At 45.0% G+C, this 19063-nt stretch overlaps 1 protein-coding gene across 5 annotated transcripts in view; it reads left to right on the forward strand.

Moving 5' to 3' along the window:
* The window catches only part of CRACD (capping protein inhibiting regulator of actin dynamics), a 192041-nt gene that overhangs the window by 144449 nt on the left and 28529 nt on the right, over positions 1–19063 (forward strand). For 3 of the 5 annotated variants that reach the window (XM_056558383.1, XM_056558387.1, XM_056558396.1), the window contains 2 exons: positions 12234–12369; positions 18671–18838. In XM_056558383.1, coding sequence (XP_056414358.1) covers positions 12234–12369; positions 18671–18838 — 304 coding nt within the window. Of the gene's footprint in view, positions 1–11581; positions 11716–12233; positions 12370–18670; positions 18839–19063 lie in introns of those variants that run through there. The other 2 variants (XM_056558403.1, XM_056558411.1) reach the window with 2 other exon arrangements.

Below are 19063 nucleotides of genomic sequence, written 5' to 3' on the forward strand. Positions count from 1 at the left end.
AAATCCACATACCCCTGCTCAGTGAAAAAAGGCAGACAGTCTGAATTCTTACTTGAACAAGAAGGAACCACGGCACCAGGTGAACTTGCAAATAAAAGCCTTCTTTATTGCAGCATGGCAGGTCAGGGAGGAACAAAACCATGAAGCCGATGAGCACTAGTTTCACGTGCAGTGACGCTTTGTCGAGTCAAAGCGTCACTGCACGCAAAACTAGCACTCGTCAGCTTCACGGTTTTGTTCCTCCCTGACCTGCCATGCTGCAATAAAGAAGGCTTTTATTTGCAAGTTCACCTGGTGCCATGGTTCCTTCTTGTTCAAGTAAGGATGCAATAAGATACAGTTCTGCCCTGTTTAAAGGGGTTATTGGAGTTTAGAATAATGCCCATTCTACAGTATATAAAAAAAATTCTCTACTAGCTGCAGCATGATGTTTAAGCCTGGAGTAACATCAGGGCCCAGTGTGTTATACTGCCGTTTAGCCAATCACTAGCCAAGGTCAGACATGGCTGCAGCCTCAGTATAAAACTCTGGGCCCTGGCATCACTCCAAGCCCAAGCATCATGCAGTTCAGGATGAGGATCGTAGATGGGGACTGGAGCAGGAAACCGGGGGAACCAGGGGGAGTGCTAGAGGTAAAAAGAGAATTACACACACACATATATATATATATATATATATATATATATATATATATATATATTGTAGAATGGCCATTCTTTTAACCCTCTCTCCCTTCCCGCTATATAACACCTTTAAGAACATCATCCAGATGGATTCTTTTTTTGTAGAATGGGAGTCAATGGCAACTGGATGTCACAGGATAGGAATCCTGATTAAAAACCACCTTTTTTTATATTCTTTAAAAAATGATTAAACCACCAAAATAATGGGCTAAAAAATCACTACAGTGGTCCCTCAACTTACATTGGCCTCAATATACAATGGTCTTTTCTGGATCATTGTAACTTGAAACCAGACTCAACATACAATGCTAAGGACAGTCCAGATCTGCGAAACATGTCAATGGCTGGAAGATCTGACCAATCAGAATGGGCATTTCACTGGTAAAACACCTGTATTACTGAAGTGCATGCACTGACTGGCTGTCTGGTAGCGCCTACCTACAGAGCAGGGAGGTCTTTCATGTTCTGTACTAGTCTTCATCTGTGCCACAGTTAACTGCTCCTTTGGACAGGTGAGGGTGGCTCCATTTTACATTTTTGGGACATTGTGTGTACTGTTCAGGACCCTGAAGAAGCTCCTGTCCTCTACATAGACAGTGATTTACAGCTCCCAGCAGCTCTTTCTTACTTTTATATGTAAGGATTTGCTTTATCTATATTTGTTATCTACTTATTTTTCTTTAATCCTCACTTTTTCCTATATTTGGATGACATTTTAGAGTCTCAACATACAATGGTTTTATCATACTATGGTCATCCTGGAACCAATTAATATTGTAACTTGAGGGACCACTGCATACGAAAACTTTGTGTAAATAGGACCTAAATACTGATAAATTTGGCAACACTGGAGCAGATTTATTAATCTTAACTTTCCAAGACTTTGGTGTACATGACAAAGTGTGTTGAATCCTTATTTATAAAACTCACTCAATGAGGGGGTGTGGTTTACATAGGAGGAGGTGTGGTTTCACAATAACAGGGATGTGGTTTACATGGGAGTGCTGTTTATACAGCGATCAGGAAGGCAGAGATTGTAATACACCATCCCTGCCTTCTCTATAGAGAGCCGGATGACACTGACAGCGAGCCCTTCTCTCCTGCAGTGGCATGATCCCCGAGCCGCCATATAACTGGATGGCAAGCAGTTAGCATTCGTTCAAGAATTCTATATATATTCATAAGCATATTTTTTTTTATTTTGCTCTAAGAAATCATCTAAATTTTTCTTGACTTAAATGATCTAAACTCTTTCTGCTAAAGCCAGCTCCCGAGGTGTCTAATGCACAGTTTAACAGTTCTTAGGGTAAAGAAGAAATGTTGCATATCTCTAATGACTGAATCATTGTTTCTTCAGCTGGAGGGTTTCCATGGAACAGCTTTTCACCATATTTTGTGTGTGGACCAATAATGGGAATTGCTATGCAAATAAAATACATTTGTCCCTCTGTGCACTTTAATAAATAAAATACAGCATACTTACCTCCCTCAACCCCCCCCCCCCACCACCACCACCACCACCAACCACCACCACCACCACCACCACCACCACCACCGCTGTCAGATTACCTGGTCACTACTGTGGTCCTGTTCTTTCTCCTTCTGATGACATTTCACTGCAGCTCAGCCAATCATGAGTGGGCAAATCATCATCAGAAACAGAAAGAACAGGTCTGCAGCAGGGATTGGAAGATCTGGCAGCAGTGATGGCAGGGGAGGTAAGTATGCTGTGTTTTATTTTCTTTAGTGCACAAGATGGCATATACAAAAGTATTTTATTTGACCGGAAAACCCATTTAATATTGGACACATTTTTAAACCTTTCCTCATAACTGACTTCCATGCCAAGAAACATTTTCCTGTTAATGTTTTCCACTTGAATATGTTTTTATATATATAAGCAATTTGGTACTTTGATGGTTTAATTTTGAGTTTAAAGTAATAGTGTAGATTCATGGGACATCAGCAGCTCCACTAATAAAATAAGCATCAAGTCACACTTTGTAGGCCTTGTTTACATGTGTGTCATAGGCTTAATAAAGAGCCCCTGTCACAGATTCTATACAAAATCCCAGAAAAAAAGCAGAATGCAGCAGTTTTTTCCCCCCGAAAAAAATGCCAGACATTGCAAAGGAAACCCAATTATAGTCGATGAGGTCCATGGTGAACCTTTGCCGTTTGGCACACCATGGATAAGCAGATGAAGCCGTACAATGTTTACCCAAATATTGGTTCCTAGTCACGACTGTAGCTATTTATATTTACATTGGATCTGCTTTAGGTTCTTACATATAAATTTAGTAATGTAGTTTTATGTCGTTTTGTAAATGCATGCCAGTTTCCCAGGGATCCCTCCCCATTACCTGGCACAATAAGAGATTCTGTGCTATTCTGTTTCTTCTACTATTTGGTATTTTCACTGAGAAATATTGCTGAATACATTTAAAGCTAAAAGAAAAGCTGTATTCAGAACGCCTTATAAAAAGACATAATACATACCTGCCAAATGTTAATTATTCCCTACTACACAGGTGCTTTGCAGTAAATGGTGCATTGTATTGCCTGTGTATTTTTATACATTGTGTTCTCTTGACTCATTGCTATAGTAGCTGCTGGTAATAGCCTGTAGATTTAGTCCCTTATATGACACTGTGCTAAAGAAAGATCAGAATTGCCGGTAGATTGAAGGCTCATAACAATAAAAAATAGAAAACTTCAATGAATAACAATATGAAATTGTTCTCTAGTCGTTCTGTATTCGGCTGCTGAGTACCAAATAAGCCTAAAAGTAATAGGAAATCAATAGAGTGACAGATAATTATAAGAAAGGCATTTTCTAGATGCAGGATTGTGAAAGAATGGTAAATCTGATAGGAAACAGAATAGGGCTCTTGGGACCTTAGTTCAAAGGCGATACAAGGGACACCATCAAGGCAGCCCTATAAAACACTAAAAATGAACTATTGATAAGTATTGTGAGACAGATCCATAAATATAACTACATTACTAGCACCGTAAAGCACTGTCCAAGTGCATTAGAAATGACCCTCTGCTATAATTTAAAGTAGTGATGCACAGTTAGCGGCACTGTATCATAGTGTTGAATGTTGTGTCCCCTCAAAATAACTCAGCACACAGCCATTAATGTTTAAACCTTGGCACCAAAAGTGAGAACACCTCTAAGTGGAAATGTCCACATTTAGCCCCATTAGCCATATTGCCTCCCAAATGTCATGTGACTTATTACTGTTAAAAGGTCTTAGGTGTGAATTGGAAGCAGATGTCTTAATTTGGGTGTTATTGCTTTCACACTCATTAATATTGGTCACTGGAAGTTCAACATGGCACCTCCTGGCAAAGAACTATCTTAGGATCTAAAAAAAGAACTGTTGTCCTGGGCTATAAGAAGTTTGCCAAGACCCTGAAACTGAGCTGCAACATATTGACCAAAACAGAAGAACTTGAGTGCACACAGTCCCATGCAGGGGTTGTCTTTGGGAAGTAGATGAATTAATTCTACCAGCATTGCTGCAGAGGTTGAAGGGATAGGTAGTTAGCCTGTCAATGCTCAGATCATACACCGCACATTCCATCCAATTTGTCTGCACATCCCAAAAAAGTTTTTTTTTTATCAGCTTTTTATTTCTACAAAAACTATTTCTTCTTTACTTTTCAGGACACCAATCCTGTTGTAACTTCTAACAGGCAGAGTTCTGAGAACATTGTAAAAATGTATTGCTTAATCACTTGCCAGCCACTAAACCTGTTCCTGCTCCCAAAAAGGAAGAATTCTTGATAAATAGTTTCAACTTAAAATTTTTAAGAAAGATACGCCCAAAAGGGATAATTTTTGGAATGCCTGGAAAAGCCATTGCATCCTCCAATACCTCTATGTGCATTTTAACAGCAGCAGGGATCTACAAACAATGTATATATATATATATATATATATATATATATATATATATACATACTAGCTGAGTACCCGGCGTAGCCCGGTTTTTCCTTCCTAATCCTTGTTGGGGAGGAAAATAAACAAACGAGGAAGCTTTTGACTTCATATCCCGTCCTCATATATTGTTGTCATATCCCAACCCCATACCCCGTCCTCCTATCCCGACCTCCTATCCCTTCCTCCTATCCCGACCTCCTATACCGACCTCCTATCCCTTCCTCCCATTTCGACCTCCTATCCTGTCCTCCTATCTCAAGCTCCTATCCCGACCTCCTATCCCGTCCTCCCATTTTGACCTCCTATCCCGTCTTCCTATCCCGTCTTCCTATCCCGACCTCCTATCCCGACCCCCTATCTTTACCTCCTATCTCGACCTTTTATCCCATCCTCCTATCCCGTCCTCCTATCCCAACCTCCTATCTCGACCTTGTCACGATGCCGGCTGGCAGGTAGTGGATCCTCTGTGCCAGAGAGGGATTGGCGTGGACCGTGCTAGAGGATCGGTTCTAAGTCACTACTGGTTTTCACCAGAGCCCGCCGCAAAGCGGGATGGTCTTGCTGCGGCGGTAGTGACCAGGTCGTATCCCCTAGCAACGGCTCAACCTCTCTGGCTGCTGAAGATAGGCGCGGTACAAGGGAGTAGACAGAAGCAAGGTCGGACGTAGCAGAAGGTCGGGGCAGGCAGCAAGGATCGTAGTCAGGGGCAACGGCAGAAGGTCTGGAATCACAGGCAAGGAACACACAAGGAACGCTTTCACTGGCACTAGGGCAACAAGATCCGGCGAGGGAGTGAAGGGGAAGTGAGGTGATATAGGGAAGTGCACAGGTGTAAACACTAATTGGAACCACTGCACCAATCAGCGGTGCAGTGGCCCTTTAAATCGCAAAGACCCGGCGCGCGCGCGCCCTAGGGAGCGGGGCCGCGCGCGCCGGGACAGAACTGACGGGGAGCGAGTAAGGTACGGGAGCCGGGGTGCGCATCGCGAGCGGGCGCTACCCGCATCGCGAATCGCATCCCGGCCGGAGGTGGTAACGCAGCGCCCCGGGTCCGTGGAACCGACCGGGGCGCTGCAGTGAGGGAAGTGTAGCGAGCGCTCCGGGGAGGAGCGGGGACCCGGAGCGCTCGGCGTAACAGTACCCCCCCCCTTGGGTCTCCCCCTCTTCTTGGGGCCTGAGAACCTGAGGATCAGACTTTTGTCCAGGATATTGTCCTCAGGTTCCCAGGACCTCTCTTCTGGACCACAACCCTCCCAATCCACTAAAAAAAAAGTTCTTCCCCTGACCTTTTTAGAGGCCAAAATCTCTTTGACAGAGAAGATGTCCGAGGAGCCGGAAACAGGAGTGGGAGGAACAGATTTAGGAGAAAAACGGTTGAGGATGAGAGGTTTAAGAAGAGAGACGTGAAAGGCATTAGGGATACGAAGAGAAGGAGGAAGAAGAAGTTTGTAAGAGACAGGATTAATTTGACACAAAACTTTAAAAGGACCAAGATAGCGTGGTCCCAACTTATAGCTCGGGACACGGAAACGGACATATTTAGCGGAGAGCCATACCTTGTCTCCAGGGGAAAAAATGGGAGGAGCTCTTCTTTTCTTATCTGCGAATCTCTTCATGCGAGAAGAAGCCTGTAAGAGAGAATTTTGGGTCTCTTTCCATATGGTGGAAAGATCACGAGAAATTTCATCCACAGCGGGCAGACCAGAGGGCAAGGGGGTAGGGAGGGGGGGAAGAGGGTGACGGCCGTACACCACGAAAAACGGAGATTTGGAGGAAGATTCAGAGATTCTGAAATTATACGAGAATTCGGCCCAAGGTAGAAGATCTGCCCAGTCATCCTGGCGGGAGGAAACAAAATGTCGTAAATAGTCACCCAAGATCTGGTTAATTCTCTCTACTTGTCCATTGGATTGAGGATGGTATGCAGAAGAAAAATTTAATTTAATCTTGAGTTGTTTACAGAGAGCCCTCCAGAATTTAGACACAAATTGGACGCCTCTATCCGAGACGATCTGTGTAGGCAACCCGTGAAGACGAAAAATGTGTACAAAAAATTGTTTAGCCAACTGAGGCGCTGAAGGAAGGCCAGGAAGAGGGATGAAATGTGCCATTTTGGAGAATCGATCAACGACCACCCAAATAACAGTGTTGCCATGGGATGGGGGTAAGTCAGTAATAAAATCCATACCAATCAGAGACCAAGGTTGTTCGGGGACAGGTAGAGGATGAAGAAAACCAGCGGGCTTCTGGCGAGGAGTCTTATCCCGGGCACAGATAGTGCAGGCTCGCACAAAGTCCACCACATCAGTCTCTAGAGTCGGCCACCAATAGAAGCGAGAGATGAGTTGCACAGATTTCTTGATGCCCGCATGACCTGCGAGATGGGAGGAGTGACCCCATTTGAGGATCCCAAGGCGTTGGCGTGGAGAAACAAAGGTCTTTCCTGGAGGAGTTTGCCTGGTGGAGGCTGGAGAAGTGGAAATCAGGCAGTCAGGAGGAATGATGTGTTGAGGAGAGAGTTCAATTTCAGAGGCATCTGAGGAACGAGAGAGAGCATCGGCCCTAATGTTTTTATCAGCAGGCCGAAAGTGAATTTCAAAATTAAATCGGGCAAAGAACAGAGACCACCTGGCCTGACGAGGATTCAGCCGTTGGGCAGACTGGAGGTAGGAGAGGTTCTTGTGATCGGTGTAAATAATAACTGGAAATCTTGATCCCTCCAGCAGATGCCTCCATTCCTCAAGTGCTAATTTAATGGCTAGAAGCTCTCGATCCCCGATGGAGTAGTTCCTCTCCGCCGGAGAGAAGGTCCTGGAAAAAAAACCACAAGTAACAGCATGCCCGGAAGAGTTTTTTTGTAGAAGGACAGCTCCAGCTCCCACTGAGGAGGCATCAACCTCCAATAGGAAGGGTTTAGATGGGTCAGGTCTGGAGAGCACGGGAGCCGAAGAAAAGGCAGACTTGAGTCGTTTAAAGGCGTCTTCCGCTTGAGGAGGCCAGGACTTGGGATCGGCATTTTTTTTTGTTAAAGCCACAATAGGAGCCACAATGGTAGAAAAATGTGGAATAAATTGCCTGTAATAATTGGCGAACCCCAAAAAACGTTGGATGGCACGGAGTCCGGAGGGGCGTGGCCAATCTAAGACGGCAGAGAGTTTATCTGGGTCCATTTGTAGTCCCTGGCCAGAGACCAAGTATCCTAGAAAAGGAAGAGATTGGCATTCAAACAGACATTTCTCTATTTTGGCATAGAGTTGATTATCACGAAGTCTCTGAAGAACCATACGGACATGCTGGCGGTGTTCTTCTAGATTGGCAGAAAAAATCAGGATATCGTCCAGATATACAACAACACAGGAGTATAGTAGATCACGAAAAATTTCATTAACAAAGTCTTGGAAGACGGCAGGGGCGTTGCATAGACCAAAGGGCATGACCAGATACTCAAAGTGTCCATCTCTGGTGTTAAATGCCGTTTTCCATTCATCCCCCTCTCTGATGCGGATGAGATTATAAGCACCTCTTAAGTCCAGTTTGGTAAAAATATGGGCACCTTGGAGACGATCAAAGAGTTCAGAGATGAGGGGTAGGGGGTAGCGGTTCTTAACCGTGATTTTATTAAGACCGCGGTAGTCAATGCAAGGACGTAGAGAGCCATCTTTTTTGGACACAAAGAAAAATCCGGCTCCGGCAGGAGAGGAGGATTTACGGATAAAGCCCTTTTTTAAATTTTCTTGGACGTATTCAGACATGGCAAGAGTCTCTGGGACGGACAGAGGATAGATTCTGCCCCGGGGTGGAGTAGTGCCCGGGAGGAGGTCAATGGGACAATCATAAGGCCTGTGAGGAGGTAGAGTCTCAGCTTGTTTTTTGCAAAAAACGTCCGCAAAGTCCATATAGGCCTTAGGGAGACCGGTTACATGAGGAAGCACAGGGACACGGCAAGGTTTACTGGGAACCGGTTTTAAGCAGTCCTTGGAACAAGAGGGCCCCCAACTCTTGATCTCCCCAGTGGACCAATCCAGGATTGGGGAATGGAGTTGAAGCCAGGGAAGTCCCAGAAGGATTTCAGAAGTGCAATTGGGGAGGACCAACAGTTCAATCCTCTCGTGATGAGATCCGATGCACATTAGAAGGGGCTCCGTGCGGAAACGTATAGTACAGTCCAATCTTTCATTGTTTACACAATTGATGTAGAGGGGTCTGGCGAGACTGGTCACCGGGATGTTGAACTTGTTGACGAGAGAGGCTAAGATGAAATTTCCTGCAGATCCAGAGTCCAAGAAGGCCACAGCAGAGAAGGAGAAGGCAGAGGCAGACATCCGCACAGGCACAGTAAGACGTGGAGAAGCAGAGTAGACATCAAGGACTGTCTCACCTTTGTGCGGAGTCAGCGGACGTCTTTCCAGGCGGGGAGGACGGATAGGACAATCCTTCAGGAAGTGTTCGGTACTAGCACAGTACAGGCAGAGATTCTCCATGCGGCGTCGTGTCCTCTCTTGGGGTGTCAGGCGAGACCGGTCGACCTGCATAGCCTCCACGGCGGGAGGCACAGGAACAGATTGCAGGGGACCAGAGGAGAGAGGAGCCGGGGAGAAGAAACGCCTCGTGCGAACAGAGTCCATATCCTGGCGGAGCTCCTGACGCCGTTCGGAAAAACGCATGTCAATGCGAGTGGCAAGATGGATGAGTTCATGTAGGTTAGCAGGGATTTCTCGTGCGGCCAGAACATCTTTAATGTTGCTGGATAGGCCTTTTTTAAAGGTCGCGCAGAGTGCCTCATTATTCCAGGATAATTCTGAAGCAAGGGTACGGAACTGTACGGCATACTCGCCAACGGAAGAATTACCCTGGACCAGGTTCAACAGGGCAGTCTCAGCAGAAGAGGCTCGGGCAGGTTCCTCAAAGACACTTCGAATTTCCGAGAAGAAGGAGTGTACAGAGGCAGTGACGGGGTCATTGCGGTCCCAGAGCGGTGTGGCCCAAGCCAGGGCTTTTCCAGACAGCAGGCTGACTACGAAAGCCACCTTAGACCTTTCAGTGGGGAACTGGTCCGACATCATCTCCAAGTGTAATGAACATTGGGAAAGAAAGCCACGGCAAAACTTAGAGTCCCCATCAAATTTATCCGGCAAGGATAGTCGTATTCCAGAAGCGGCCACTCGCTGCGGAGGAGGTACAGGAGCTGGCGGAGGAGATGATTGCTGGAGCTGTGGTAGTAACTGTTGTAGCATAACAGTCAGTTGAGACAGCTGTTGGCCTTGTTGCGCAATCTGTTGTGACTGCTGGGCGACCACCGTGGTGAGGTCAGCGACAACTGGCAGAGGAACTTCAGCGGGATCCATGGCCGGATCTACTGTCACGATGCCGGCTGGCAGGTAGTGGATCCTCTGTGCCAGAGAGGGATTGGCGTGGACCGTGCTAGAGGATCGGTTCTAAGTCACTACTGGTTTTCACCAGAGCCCGCCGCAAAGCGGGATGGTCTTGCTGCGGCGGTAGTGACCAGGTCGTATCCCCTAGCAACGGCTCAACCTCTCTGGCTGCTGAAGATAGGCGCGGTACAAGGGAGTAGACAGAAGCAAGGTCGGACGTAGCAGAAGGTCGGGGCAGGCAGCAAGGATCGTAGTCAGGGGCAACGGCAGAAGGTCTGGAATCACAGGCAAGGAACACACAAGGAACGCTTTCACTGGCACTAGGGCAACAAGATCCGGCGAGGGAGTGAAGGGGAAGTGAGGTGATATAGGGAAGTGCACAGGTGTAAACACTAATTGGAACCACTGCACCAATCAGCGGTGCAGTGGCCCTTTAAATCGCAAAGACCCGGCGCGCGCGCGCCCTAGGGAGCGGGGCCGCGCGCGCCGGGACAGAACTGACGGGGAGCGAGTAAGGTACGGGAGCCGGGGTGCGCATCGCGAGCGGGCGCTACCCGCATCGCGAATCGCATCCCGGCCGGAGGTGGTAACGCAGCGCCCCGGGTCCGTGGAACCGACCGGGGCGCTGCAGTGAGGGAAGTGTAGCGAGCGCTCCGGGGAGGAGCGGGGACCCGGAGCGCTCGGCGTAACAGTCCTCCTATCCCGTTTCTTATATCTTGACCTCCTATCCCGACCTCCAATCCCGACCTCCTAACCTGACCTCCCATCTCGACCTCCTGTCCTGTCCAGTAATATGTGACCAGGTATTGAAATATCTCCAGCCATACGGAAGTTATGTGGGAACATACATTTCCCATTGATTTGCACTGGACTTTAAACAAAAACCCTGACGCTCACAAATGGGGGTAATTAAGGGTTAAATTAACTATCCTATATTTTAAGTGGACATATAAGTAACATGTGACCAAGTATTATCGAGATATCTCCAGCCGTTTGGAAGTTATGCGGTAACATATATTTCCCATTGACTTATATGGGACTTTAAACATAAACCCCGCCCCTGGCAAATGGGGGTGAGTAAGGGTTAAATCACCTATCCTATGTTTGTTGTTGACATATAAGTAACGTGTGCCAAGTTTCATGTTAATATCTTTAGCCGTTTGGACGTGATGCTGGAACATACACACATACATACATACATACATACATACACACACACATACACACACACACACACACATGCACACATACACATATACATACACACATTGGGGGAGATGTATCAAAACCTGTGCAAAGGAAAATTTGTCCAGTTGCCCATAGCAACCAATCAGATCACTTCTTTTATTTAGCAGAGGTCTTGTTAAAAATGAAAGCAGCAATCTGATTGGTTGCTGTGGGCAACTGGGCAAATTTTCCTCTGCACAGTTTTTGATAAATCTCCCCCATTGAGTTCTATATATATATATATATATATATATATATATATATATATATCTGTGTATACCAGTTTTGTTTTTTTTAGTTAGTTTTTTTGCTTTAAAAAAGGTTGGTAATCCTAGTGATCACCATTTGGTGACCTAGTGATCAGAACAAGTTCAAAGGGGATAGTCTAACTTCACTATTAGACTAAAAAATGAAACACTGTTTTTATTATATTTTTCCCAGTTTTCTATCCTGAAGAAACACCATAGCCTTATCAAGTAATGTAAGAAAATGCCACAAATCAGTTACGCTTCTATTTTATTAAAAAATAAATATGTAATAAACAACTAAGGGTTGAACCTCCATTGGGACTGTCCAACCTTCTGATGTGTTTGGGGGCGTTCTGACTCTGTCTCAAAGGAGATATCAGGAGAGAGAAGGATCGGGCATGTTGGATTTCAACTGCCTGATCCTTTCTTTATTAGGTAGATAATCTGGCGCTAGGAGAGCCTGGCAGCAGCATAACTCGCCTTCCTCAATTCCAAGCACTTGAACTCTTGACTGAGCGGTGTATAGGCAGATCAGGGGAGATCTATCTGTTTGGGTATCAGCTATTAAAGTTTTATGCTTGAAATTTCTTCTATTTAATATGCCTTATGTCTTACCTGCTTACTCCCCTAGTGAAAAGGTTCGGTATTAGCAAAAGCCTGTATATAAGAAAAAAAGACATATATGTCTACAAGCTCTGAATGTCAGAGGGTTTTCTGCAACACAAGACAATATCTCATGTATCTTTTCCAGACTCCTCGCCAATAGCATGGGAACAAGAGCCGTTTCTCATGACAGTATTTTCATACCGGATGGGCAAGCTGAAGATGGACAAGAAACTCCGGCTACATCACAGGACCACAATGTGGGGAAAGTGAAGTCACTCCAGGTAAAAGTGGAAATTCACGGCTAGTGTCAACCAATTTTCTTCTATAAGTAGATCCCTAATGTTAAATGATTTCCCAGTGAGTGATGTCAAATGGAGAAAGTATCTCATGTGATATATACTTCCTAAATCTATATATATATATATATATATAAAAATCAACGTGTGTGTGTATGTATATATGTATGTATATATGTATGTATGTGTGTATGTATATATGTATGTATATATGTATGTATGTGTGTATGTATATATGTATGTATATATGTATGTGTGTGTATATGTATGTATGTATGTGTGTGTATATGTATGTATGTATATATGTATGTATGTGTGTATATATGTATGTATGTATATATGTATGTATGTTCCACAAAAACTTCCAAACGGCTAAAGATATTAACATGAAACTTGGCACACATGTTACTTATATGTCAGCAACAAACATAGGATAGGTGATTTAACCCTTACTCACCCCCATTTGCCAGGGGCGGGGTTTATGTTTAAAGTCCCATACAACTCTATGGGAAATATATGTTACTGCATAACTTCCAAACGGCTGGAGATATTTCGATAATACTTGGTTACATGTTACTTATAGGTCCACTTAAAATATAGGATAGTTAATTTAACCCTTAACTACCCCCATTTGTGAGGGTCGGGGTTTTTGTTTAACCCCTTAAGGACCCAGGACATACTAGAACGTCCTGGCACCCTGGGCTTTAAGGACCCAGGACGTACTAGTACGTCCTGGTGTTTCTCCGGTCTCTGCCGCGCCCCAGGCAGAGATCGGAAGTGGATGCCTGCTGAAATGCTTCAGCAGGCATCCAGGGCAAACGCCGAGGGGGGCCATGTAGGCCCCCCATGTCGGCGATCGCTGCAAATCGCTAGGGAAATCGCCCTTGCGATCTGCGGCGATACCGGGCTGATCGGGTCTCCTGGACCAGACCGTCCGGTAATTTTGCATGATCCCGGTTGTCACAGACAGCCAGGACCATGCTGGAGTATAGGAGTGAGGTGGCAAGCCTGCCACCTCCTCCTATCCCCTGCGATCCGTCGGTTAGCTAACCGACCAATCGCAGGGGGGGAGTCGGTTACTTCCTCCCGCCCTGCCCGGCCCCTGGATGTCCAGAGAGGACGGGTCGGGCCGTAAAGCGACATGCATTGCTGTAATGGGACCCTGTATACTACAACTCCCAGCATGCCCAGACAGCCCTTGGTGTCTGGGCATGCTGGGAGTGGCAGTTTTGCAACATCTGGAGGTCCACAGTTTGGAGACCACTGTGCCCTTCCAGATGTTGCAAAACTACACATCCTCAGCATGCCCTTACTGTCCAGGCATGCTGGGAGTTGTAGTTCTGTAACATCTGGCCCTTCAGATGTTGCAGAACTACAACTCCCAGCATGCCTGGACAGTTTTAGCATACTGTGAGTTGTAGGGCTACAGCTTGGACACCACTACACAGTGGTTCCCAAACTGTTCTCCTCCAGCTGTTGCGTAACCACTACTCGCAATATGCCCTTCGGCTGTCTGTGCATGCTGGGAGTTGTGGTTTTGCAACAGCTGGAGGCACACTGGTTGGGAAACATTGTCTGTTTCCTAACTCAGTGTTTCCCAACCCGTGTGCCTCCAACTGTTGCAAAACTATAACTACCAGCATGCACTGATAGACCGTGCATGCTGGGAGTTGTAGTTTTGCAACAGCTGGAGGTCCCCCCCCTGTGAATGTACAGGGTACATTCACATGGGCAGGGGGCTTACAGTGAGTATCAGGCTGCAAGCTTCCGATGCAGCAAATTTTGTGCGGCAGCTCAAACTCGCAGCGGGAAACTCGCTGTAATCCCCCGCCCGTGTGACTGTACCCTAAAAACACTACACTACTCTACACTAACACAAAATAAAATAAAAAGAAAAAAACACTACATATACACATACCCCTACACAGCCCCCCTCCCCTCCCCAATAAAAATGAAAAACGTCTGGTACGCCACTATTTCCAAAATGGAGCCCCCAGCTGCAAATCCCTAATTCAGGCCTCAAATGCACATGGCGCTCTCACTTGAGAGCCCTGTCGTATTTCAAGGCAATAGTTTAGGGCCACATATGGGGTATCGCTGTACTCGGGAGAAATTGCCTAACAAATTTTGGGGGGCTTTTTCTCCTTTCACCCCGTATGAAAAGGTGAAATTGGGGTCTACACCAGCATATTAGTGTAAAAAAATAATTTTTTTACACTAACATGCTGGTGTTGCCCTTTACTTTTCCTTTTGACAAGAGGTAAAAGGGGAAAAAAAGCCCCCCAAAATTTGTAATGCAATTTCTCCCGACTACGGAGATACCCCATATGTGGGCGCAAAGTGCTCTGGGGGCGCACAACAAGGCCCAGAAGGGAGAGTGCACCATGTACATTTGAGGTGATTTGCACAGGGGTGGCTGATTGTTACAGCGGTTTTGACAAACGCAAAAAAAAAAACCACATGTGACCCCATTTCGGAAACTACACCCCTCACGGAATGTAATGAGGGGTGCAGTGAGAATTTACACCCCACTGGTGTCTGACAGATCTTTGGAACAGTGGGCCGTGCAAATAAAAAATTTTGTACAGCCCACTGTTCCAAAGATCTGACAGACACCAGTGGAGGGTAAATGCTCACTGTACCCCTTGTTACGTTCCTCAAGGGGTCTAGTTTCCAAAATGGTATGCCATGTGTTTTTTTTTTTTTGCTGTCCTGGCACCATAGGGGCTTCCTAAATGCGACATGCCCCCCGAGCAAAATTTGCTCTCAAAAAGCCAAATATGACTCCTTCTCTCATGAGCATTGTAGTTCGCCCGTAGTGCACTTCAGGTCAACTTATGGGGTACCTCCATACTCAGAAAAGATGGGGTTACAAATTTTGGGGGGTATTTTCTGCTATTAACCCTTGCAAAAATGTGAAATTTGAGGGGGAAACACATTTTAGTGAAATTTTTTTTTTTTTTTACATATATAAAAGTCGTGAAACCCCTGTGGGGTATTAAGGCTCACTTTATTCCTTGTTACGTTTCTCAAGGGGTCTAGTTTCTAAAATGGTATGAGACATATGAGGTATGTGCTTACTCGAGAGCAATTGGGCTACAAATAGAAGTATACATTTTCTCCTTTTACCCCTTGTAAAAATTCAAAAATTGGGTCTACAAGAACATGTGAGTGTAAAAAATGAAGATAGTGAATTTTCTCCTTCACTTTGCTGCTTTTCCTGTAAAACGTTGACTGAATGTCATTTTTAATACTTTGGGGGGTGCAGTTTTTTATAATTGGGTCATTTGTGGGGTATTTCTAAGATGAAGACCCTTCAAACCTGAACTGGTCCCTGAAAAATAGTGAGTTTGGAAATTTTGTGAAAAATTGGAAAATTGCTGCTGAACTTTGAAGCCCTCTGGTGTCTTCCAAAAGTAAAAACTCATACATTTTATGATGCAAACATAAAGTAGACATATTGTATATGTGAATAAAAAAAAAATATTTGGAATATCCATTTTCCTTACAAGCAGAGAGCTTCAGAGTTAGAAAAATGCAAAATTTTCAAATTTTTCATCAAATTTTGGGATTTTTCACCAAGAAGGGATGCAAGTTACCACAAAATTTTACCACTATGTTAAAGTAGAATATGTCACGAAAAAACAATCTCGGAATCAGAATGATAACTGAAAGCATTCCAGAGTTATTAATGTTTAAAGTGACAGTGGTCAGATGTGCAAAAAATGGCCGGGTCCAAAGGTGTAAAATGACTTAAGAGTTTAAAGTCCCATGCAAATCAATGGGAAATGTATGTTCTCACATAACTTCTGTACGGCTGGAGATATTTCAATACCTGGTACACATATTACGGGTCGGAATATGAGGATGGGATGGGAGGTCGAGATAGGAGGTCAAGATAGGAGGACGGGATGGTCGGAATAGGAGGTCGGGATATGAGGATGGGATAGGAGGTGGAGATAGGAGGTGGAGATAGGAGGTCGGGATAGGAGGCTGGAATAGGAGGTTGAGATTGGAGGACGGGATAGGAGGTTGAGATAGGAGGACGGGATAGGGGGTCGAGATAGGAGGACGGGATAGGAGGTCGAGATAGGAGGACGGGATAGGAGGTCAAGATAGGAGGACGGGATAGGAGGTCGAGATAGAAGGACGGGATAGGAGGTCGAGATAGGAGGACGGGATAGGAGGTCGGGATAGGAGGTCGAGATAGGAGGACGGGATAGGAGGTCGAGATAGGAGGTCGAGATAGGAGGACGGGATAGGAGGACGGGATAGGAGGTCGAGATAGGAGGACAGGATGGTCGGGATAGGAGGTCAGGATATGAGGACGGGATAGGAGGCCGGGATTGGAGGTCAAGATGGGAGGTCGGGATAGGAGGTTGGCATAGGAGGTGGAGCTAGGAGGACGGGATAGGAGGTCGAGATAGGAGGACGGGATAGAAGGACGGGATAGGAGGTCGAGATAGGAGGACGGGATAGAAGGACGGGATAGTAGGTCGAGATAGGAGGACGGGATAGGAGGTCTGGATAGGAGGTCGGGGTATGAGGACGGGATATGAGGACGGGATATGGGGTTGGGATATGACAACAATATATGGGGATGGGATTTAAAGTCAAAAGCTTCCTCCTTTGTTGATTTTCCTCCCCAACAAGGATGAGGAAGGAAAAACCGGGCAACGCCAGGTACTCAGCTAGTCTCATATAAACATATGGTATGCCATGTGTTTTTATTTTTTTTTTGCTGTTCTGGCACCATAGGGGCTTCCTAAGAGCAACATGTCCCCCCAAAAACCATTTCAGAAAAACATACTCTCCAAAATCCCCTTGTCGCTCCTTCCCTTCTGAGCCCTCTACTGCGCCCGCCGAACACTTTACATAGACATATGAGGTATGTGCTTACTCGAGAGAAATTGGGCTACAAATATAAGTATACATTTTCTCCTTTTACCCCTTGTAAAAATTCAAAAATTGGGTCTACAAGAACAAGTGAGTGTAAAAAATGAAGATAGTGAATTTTCTCCTTCACTTTGCTGCTTTTCCTGTAAAACGCTGACTGAATGTCATTTTTAATACTTTGGGGGTGCAGTTTTTATAATGGGGTTATTTGTGGGGTATTTCTAAGATGAAGACCCTTCAAACCTGAACTGGTCCCTGAAAAATAGTGAGTTTGGAAATTTTGAGAAAAATTGGAAAATTGCTGCTGAACTTTGAAGCCCTTTGTCTTCCAAAAGTAAAAACTCATACATTTTATGATGCAAACATAAAGTAGACATATTGTATATGTGAATTAAAAAAAATGATTTGGAATATCCATTTTCCTTACAAGCAGAGAGCTTCAAAGTTAGAAAAATGCAAAATTTTAACATTTTTCATCAAATTTTGGGATTTTTCACTAAGAAGGGATGCAAGTTACCACAAAATTTTACCACTATGTTAAAGTAGAATATGTCACGAAAAAACAATCTCGGAATCAGAATGATAACTGAAAGCATTCCAGAGTTATTAATGTTTAAAGTGACAGTGGTCAGATGTGCAAAAAATGACCGGGTCCAAAGGTGTAAAATGACTGAGTCCTTAAGGGTTTAAAGTCCCATGCAAATCAATGGGAAATGTATGTTCTCACATAACTTCTGTACGGCTGGAGATATTTCAATACCTGGTACACATATTACGGGTCGGAATATGAGGACGGGATGGGAGGTCGAGATAGGAGGTCGAGATAGGAGGACAGGATGGTCGGGATAGGAGGTCAGGATATGAGGACGGGATAGGAGGCCGGGATAGGAGGTTGAGATGGGAGGTCGGGATAGGAGGTCGGCATAGGAGGTGAAGCTAGGAGGACGGGATAGGAGGTCGAGATAGGAGGACGGGATAGGAGGTCGAGATAGGAGGACGGGATAGGAGGACGGGATAGGAGGACAGGATAGGAGGTCTGGATAGGAGGTCAGGGTATGAGGACGGGATATGGGGTTGGGATATGACAACAATATATGGGGATGGGATTTAAAGTCAAAAGCTTCCTCCTTTGTTGATTTTCCTCCCCAACAAGGATAAGGAAGGAAAAACCGGGCAACGCCAGGTACTCAGCTAGTCTCATATAAACATAAAACCCCACTCAAATCTGACCAAATATTAGTCACGTCTGTGGTAGCTTTAATATAACATGAATACACACAGACCAACTGTAAGAAGTAGGGAATGTTTGGCTATGTTCATCTTATTGTTTACAAATAAGTTGTTTATATAAATAAATATATATATTTATATTTCTATAATTGCATTCAAGCAACAATTGGGAAAGAATATTCGGTTTGGACAACCGCCGCCAGCCAATGTTCCGATAAAGAGGATGCAAGATTTGGGAGCTGCCACTGAAGAAATGGAGGAAACACAGAACGATTCCATGGATAGCTTAGGGGAACATGACGTGGGGGTTCTAAGTAGTGGCAATATGGTAAGACTAAACTGTGTTACTGTTAAAATCTTTCTGTGTGATAGGAGTAAGGTACTGTATATGCCTTTGAGGACCTAAAAATGAAATATGGCCATACAAAGTAGATAGTTGTCAACCAAGAGGTATTACCGTAGCAGTTATTACCCCTTGTGGACCATTTGCATAATTTTTTCTTTAATTCGTTTTATTGAAACATAAAAAAAAAACACTGGTTACATGGTCAGA

This window comes from Hyla sarda, chromosome 1 (assembly GCF_029499605.1).
Source record: "Hyla sarda isolate aHylSar1 chromosome 1, aHylSar1.hap1, whole genome shotgun sequence".
In the NCBI taxonomy this organism is placed as follows: domain Eukaryota; kingdom Metazoa; phylum Chordata; class Amphibia; order Anura; family Hylidae; genus Hyla; species Hyla sarda.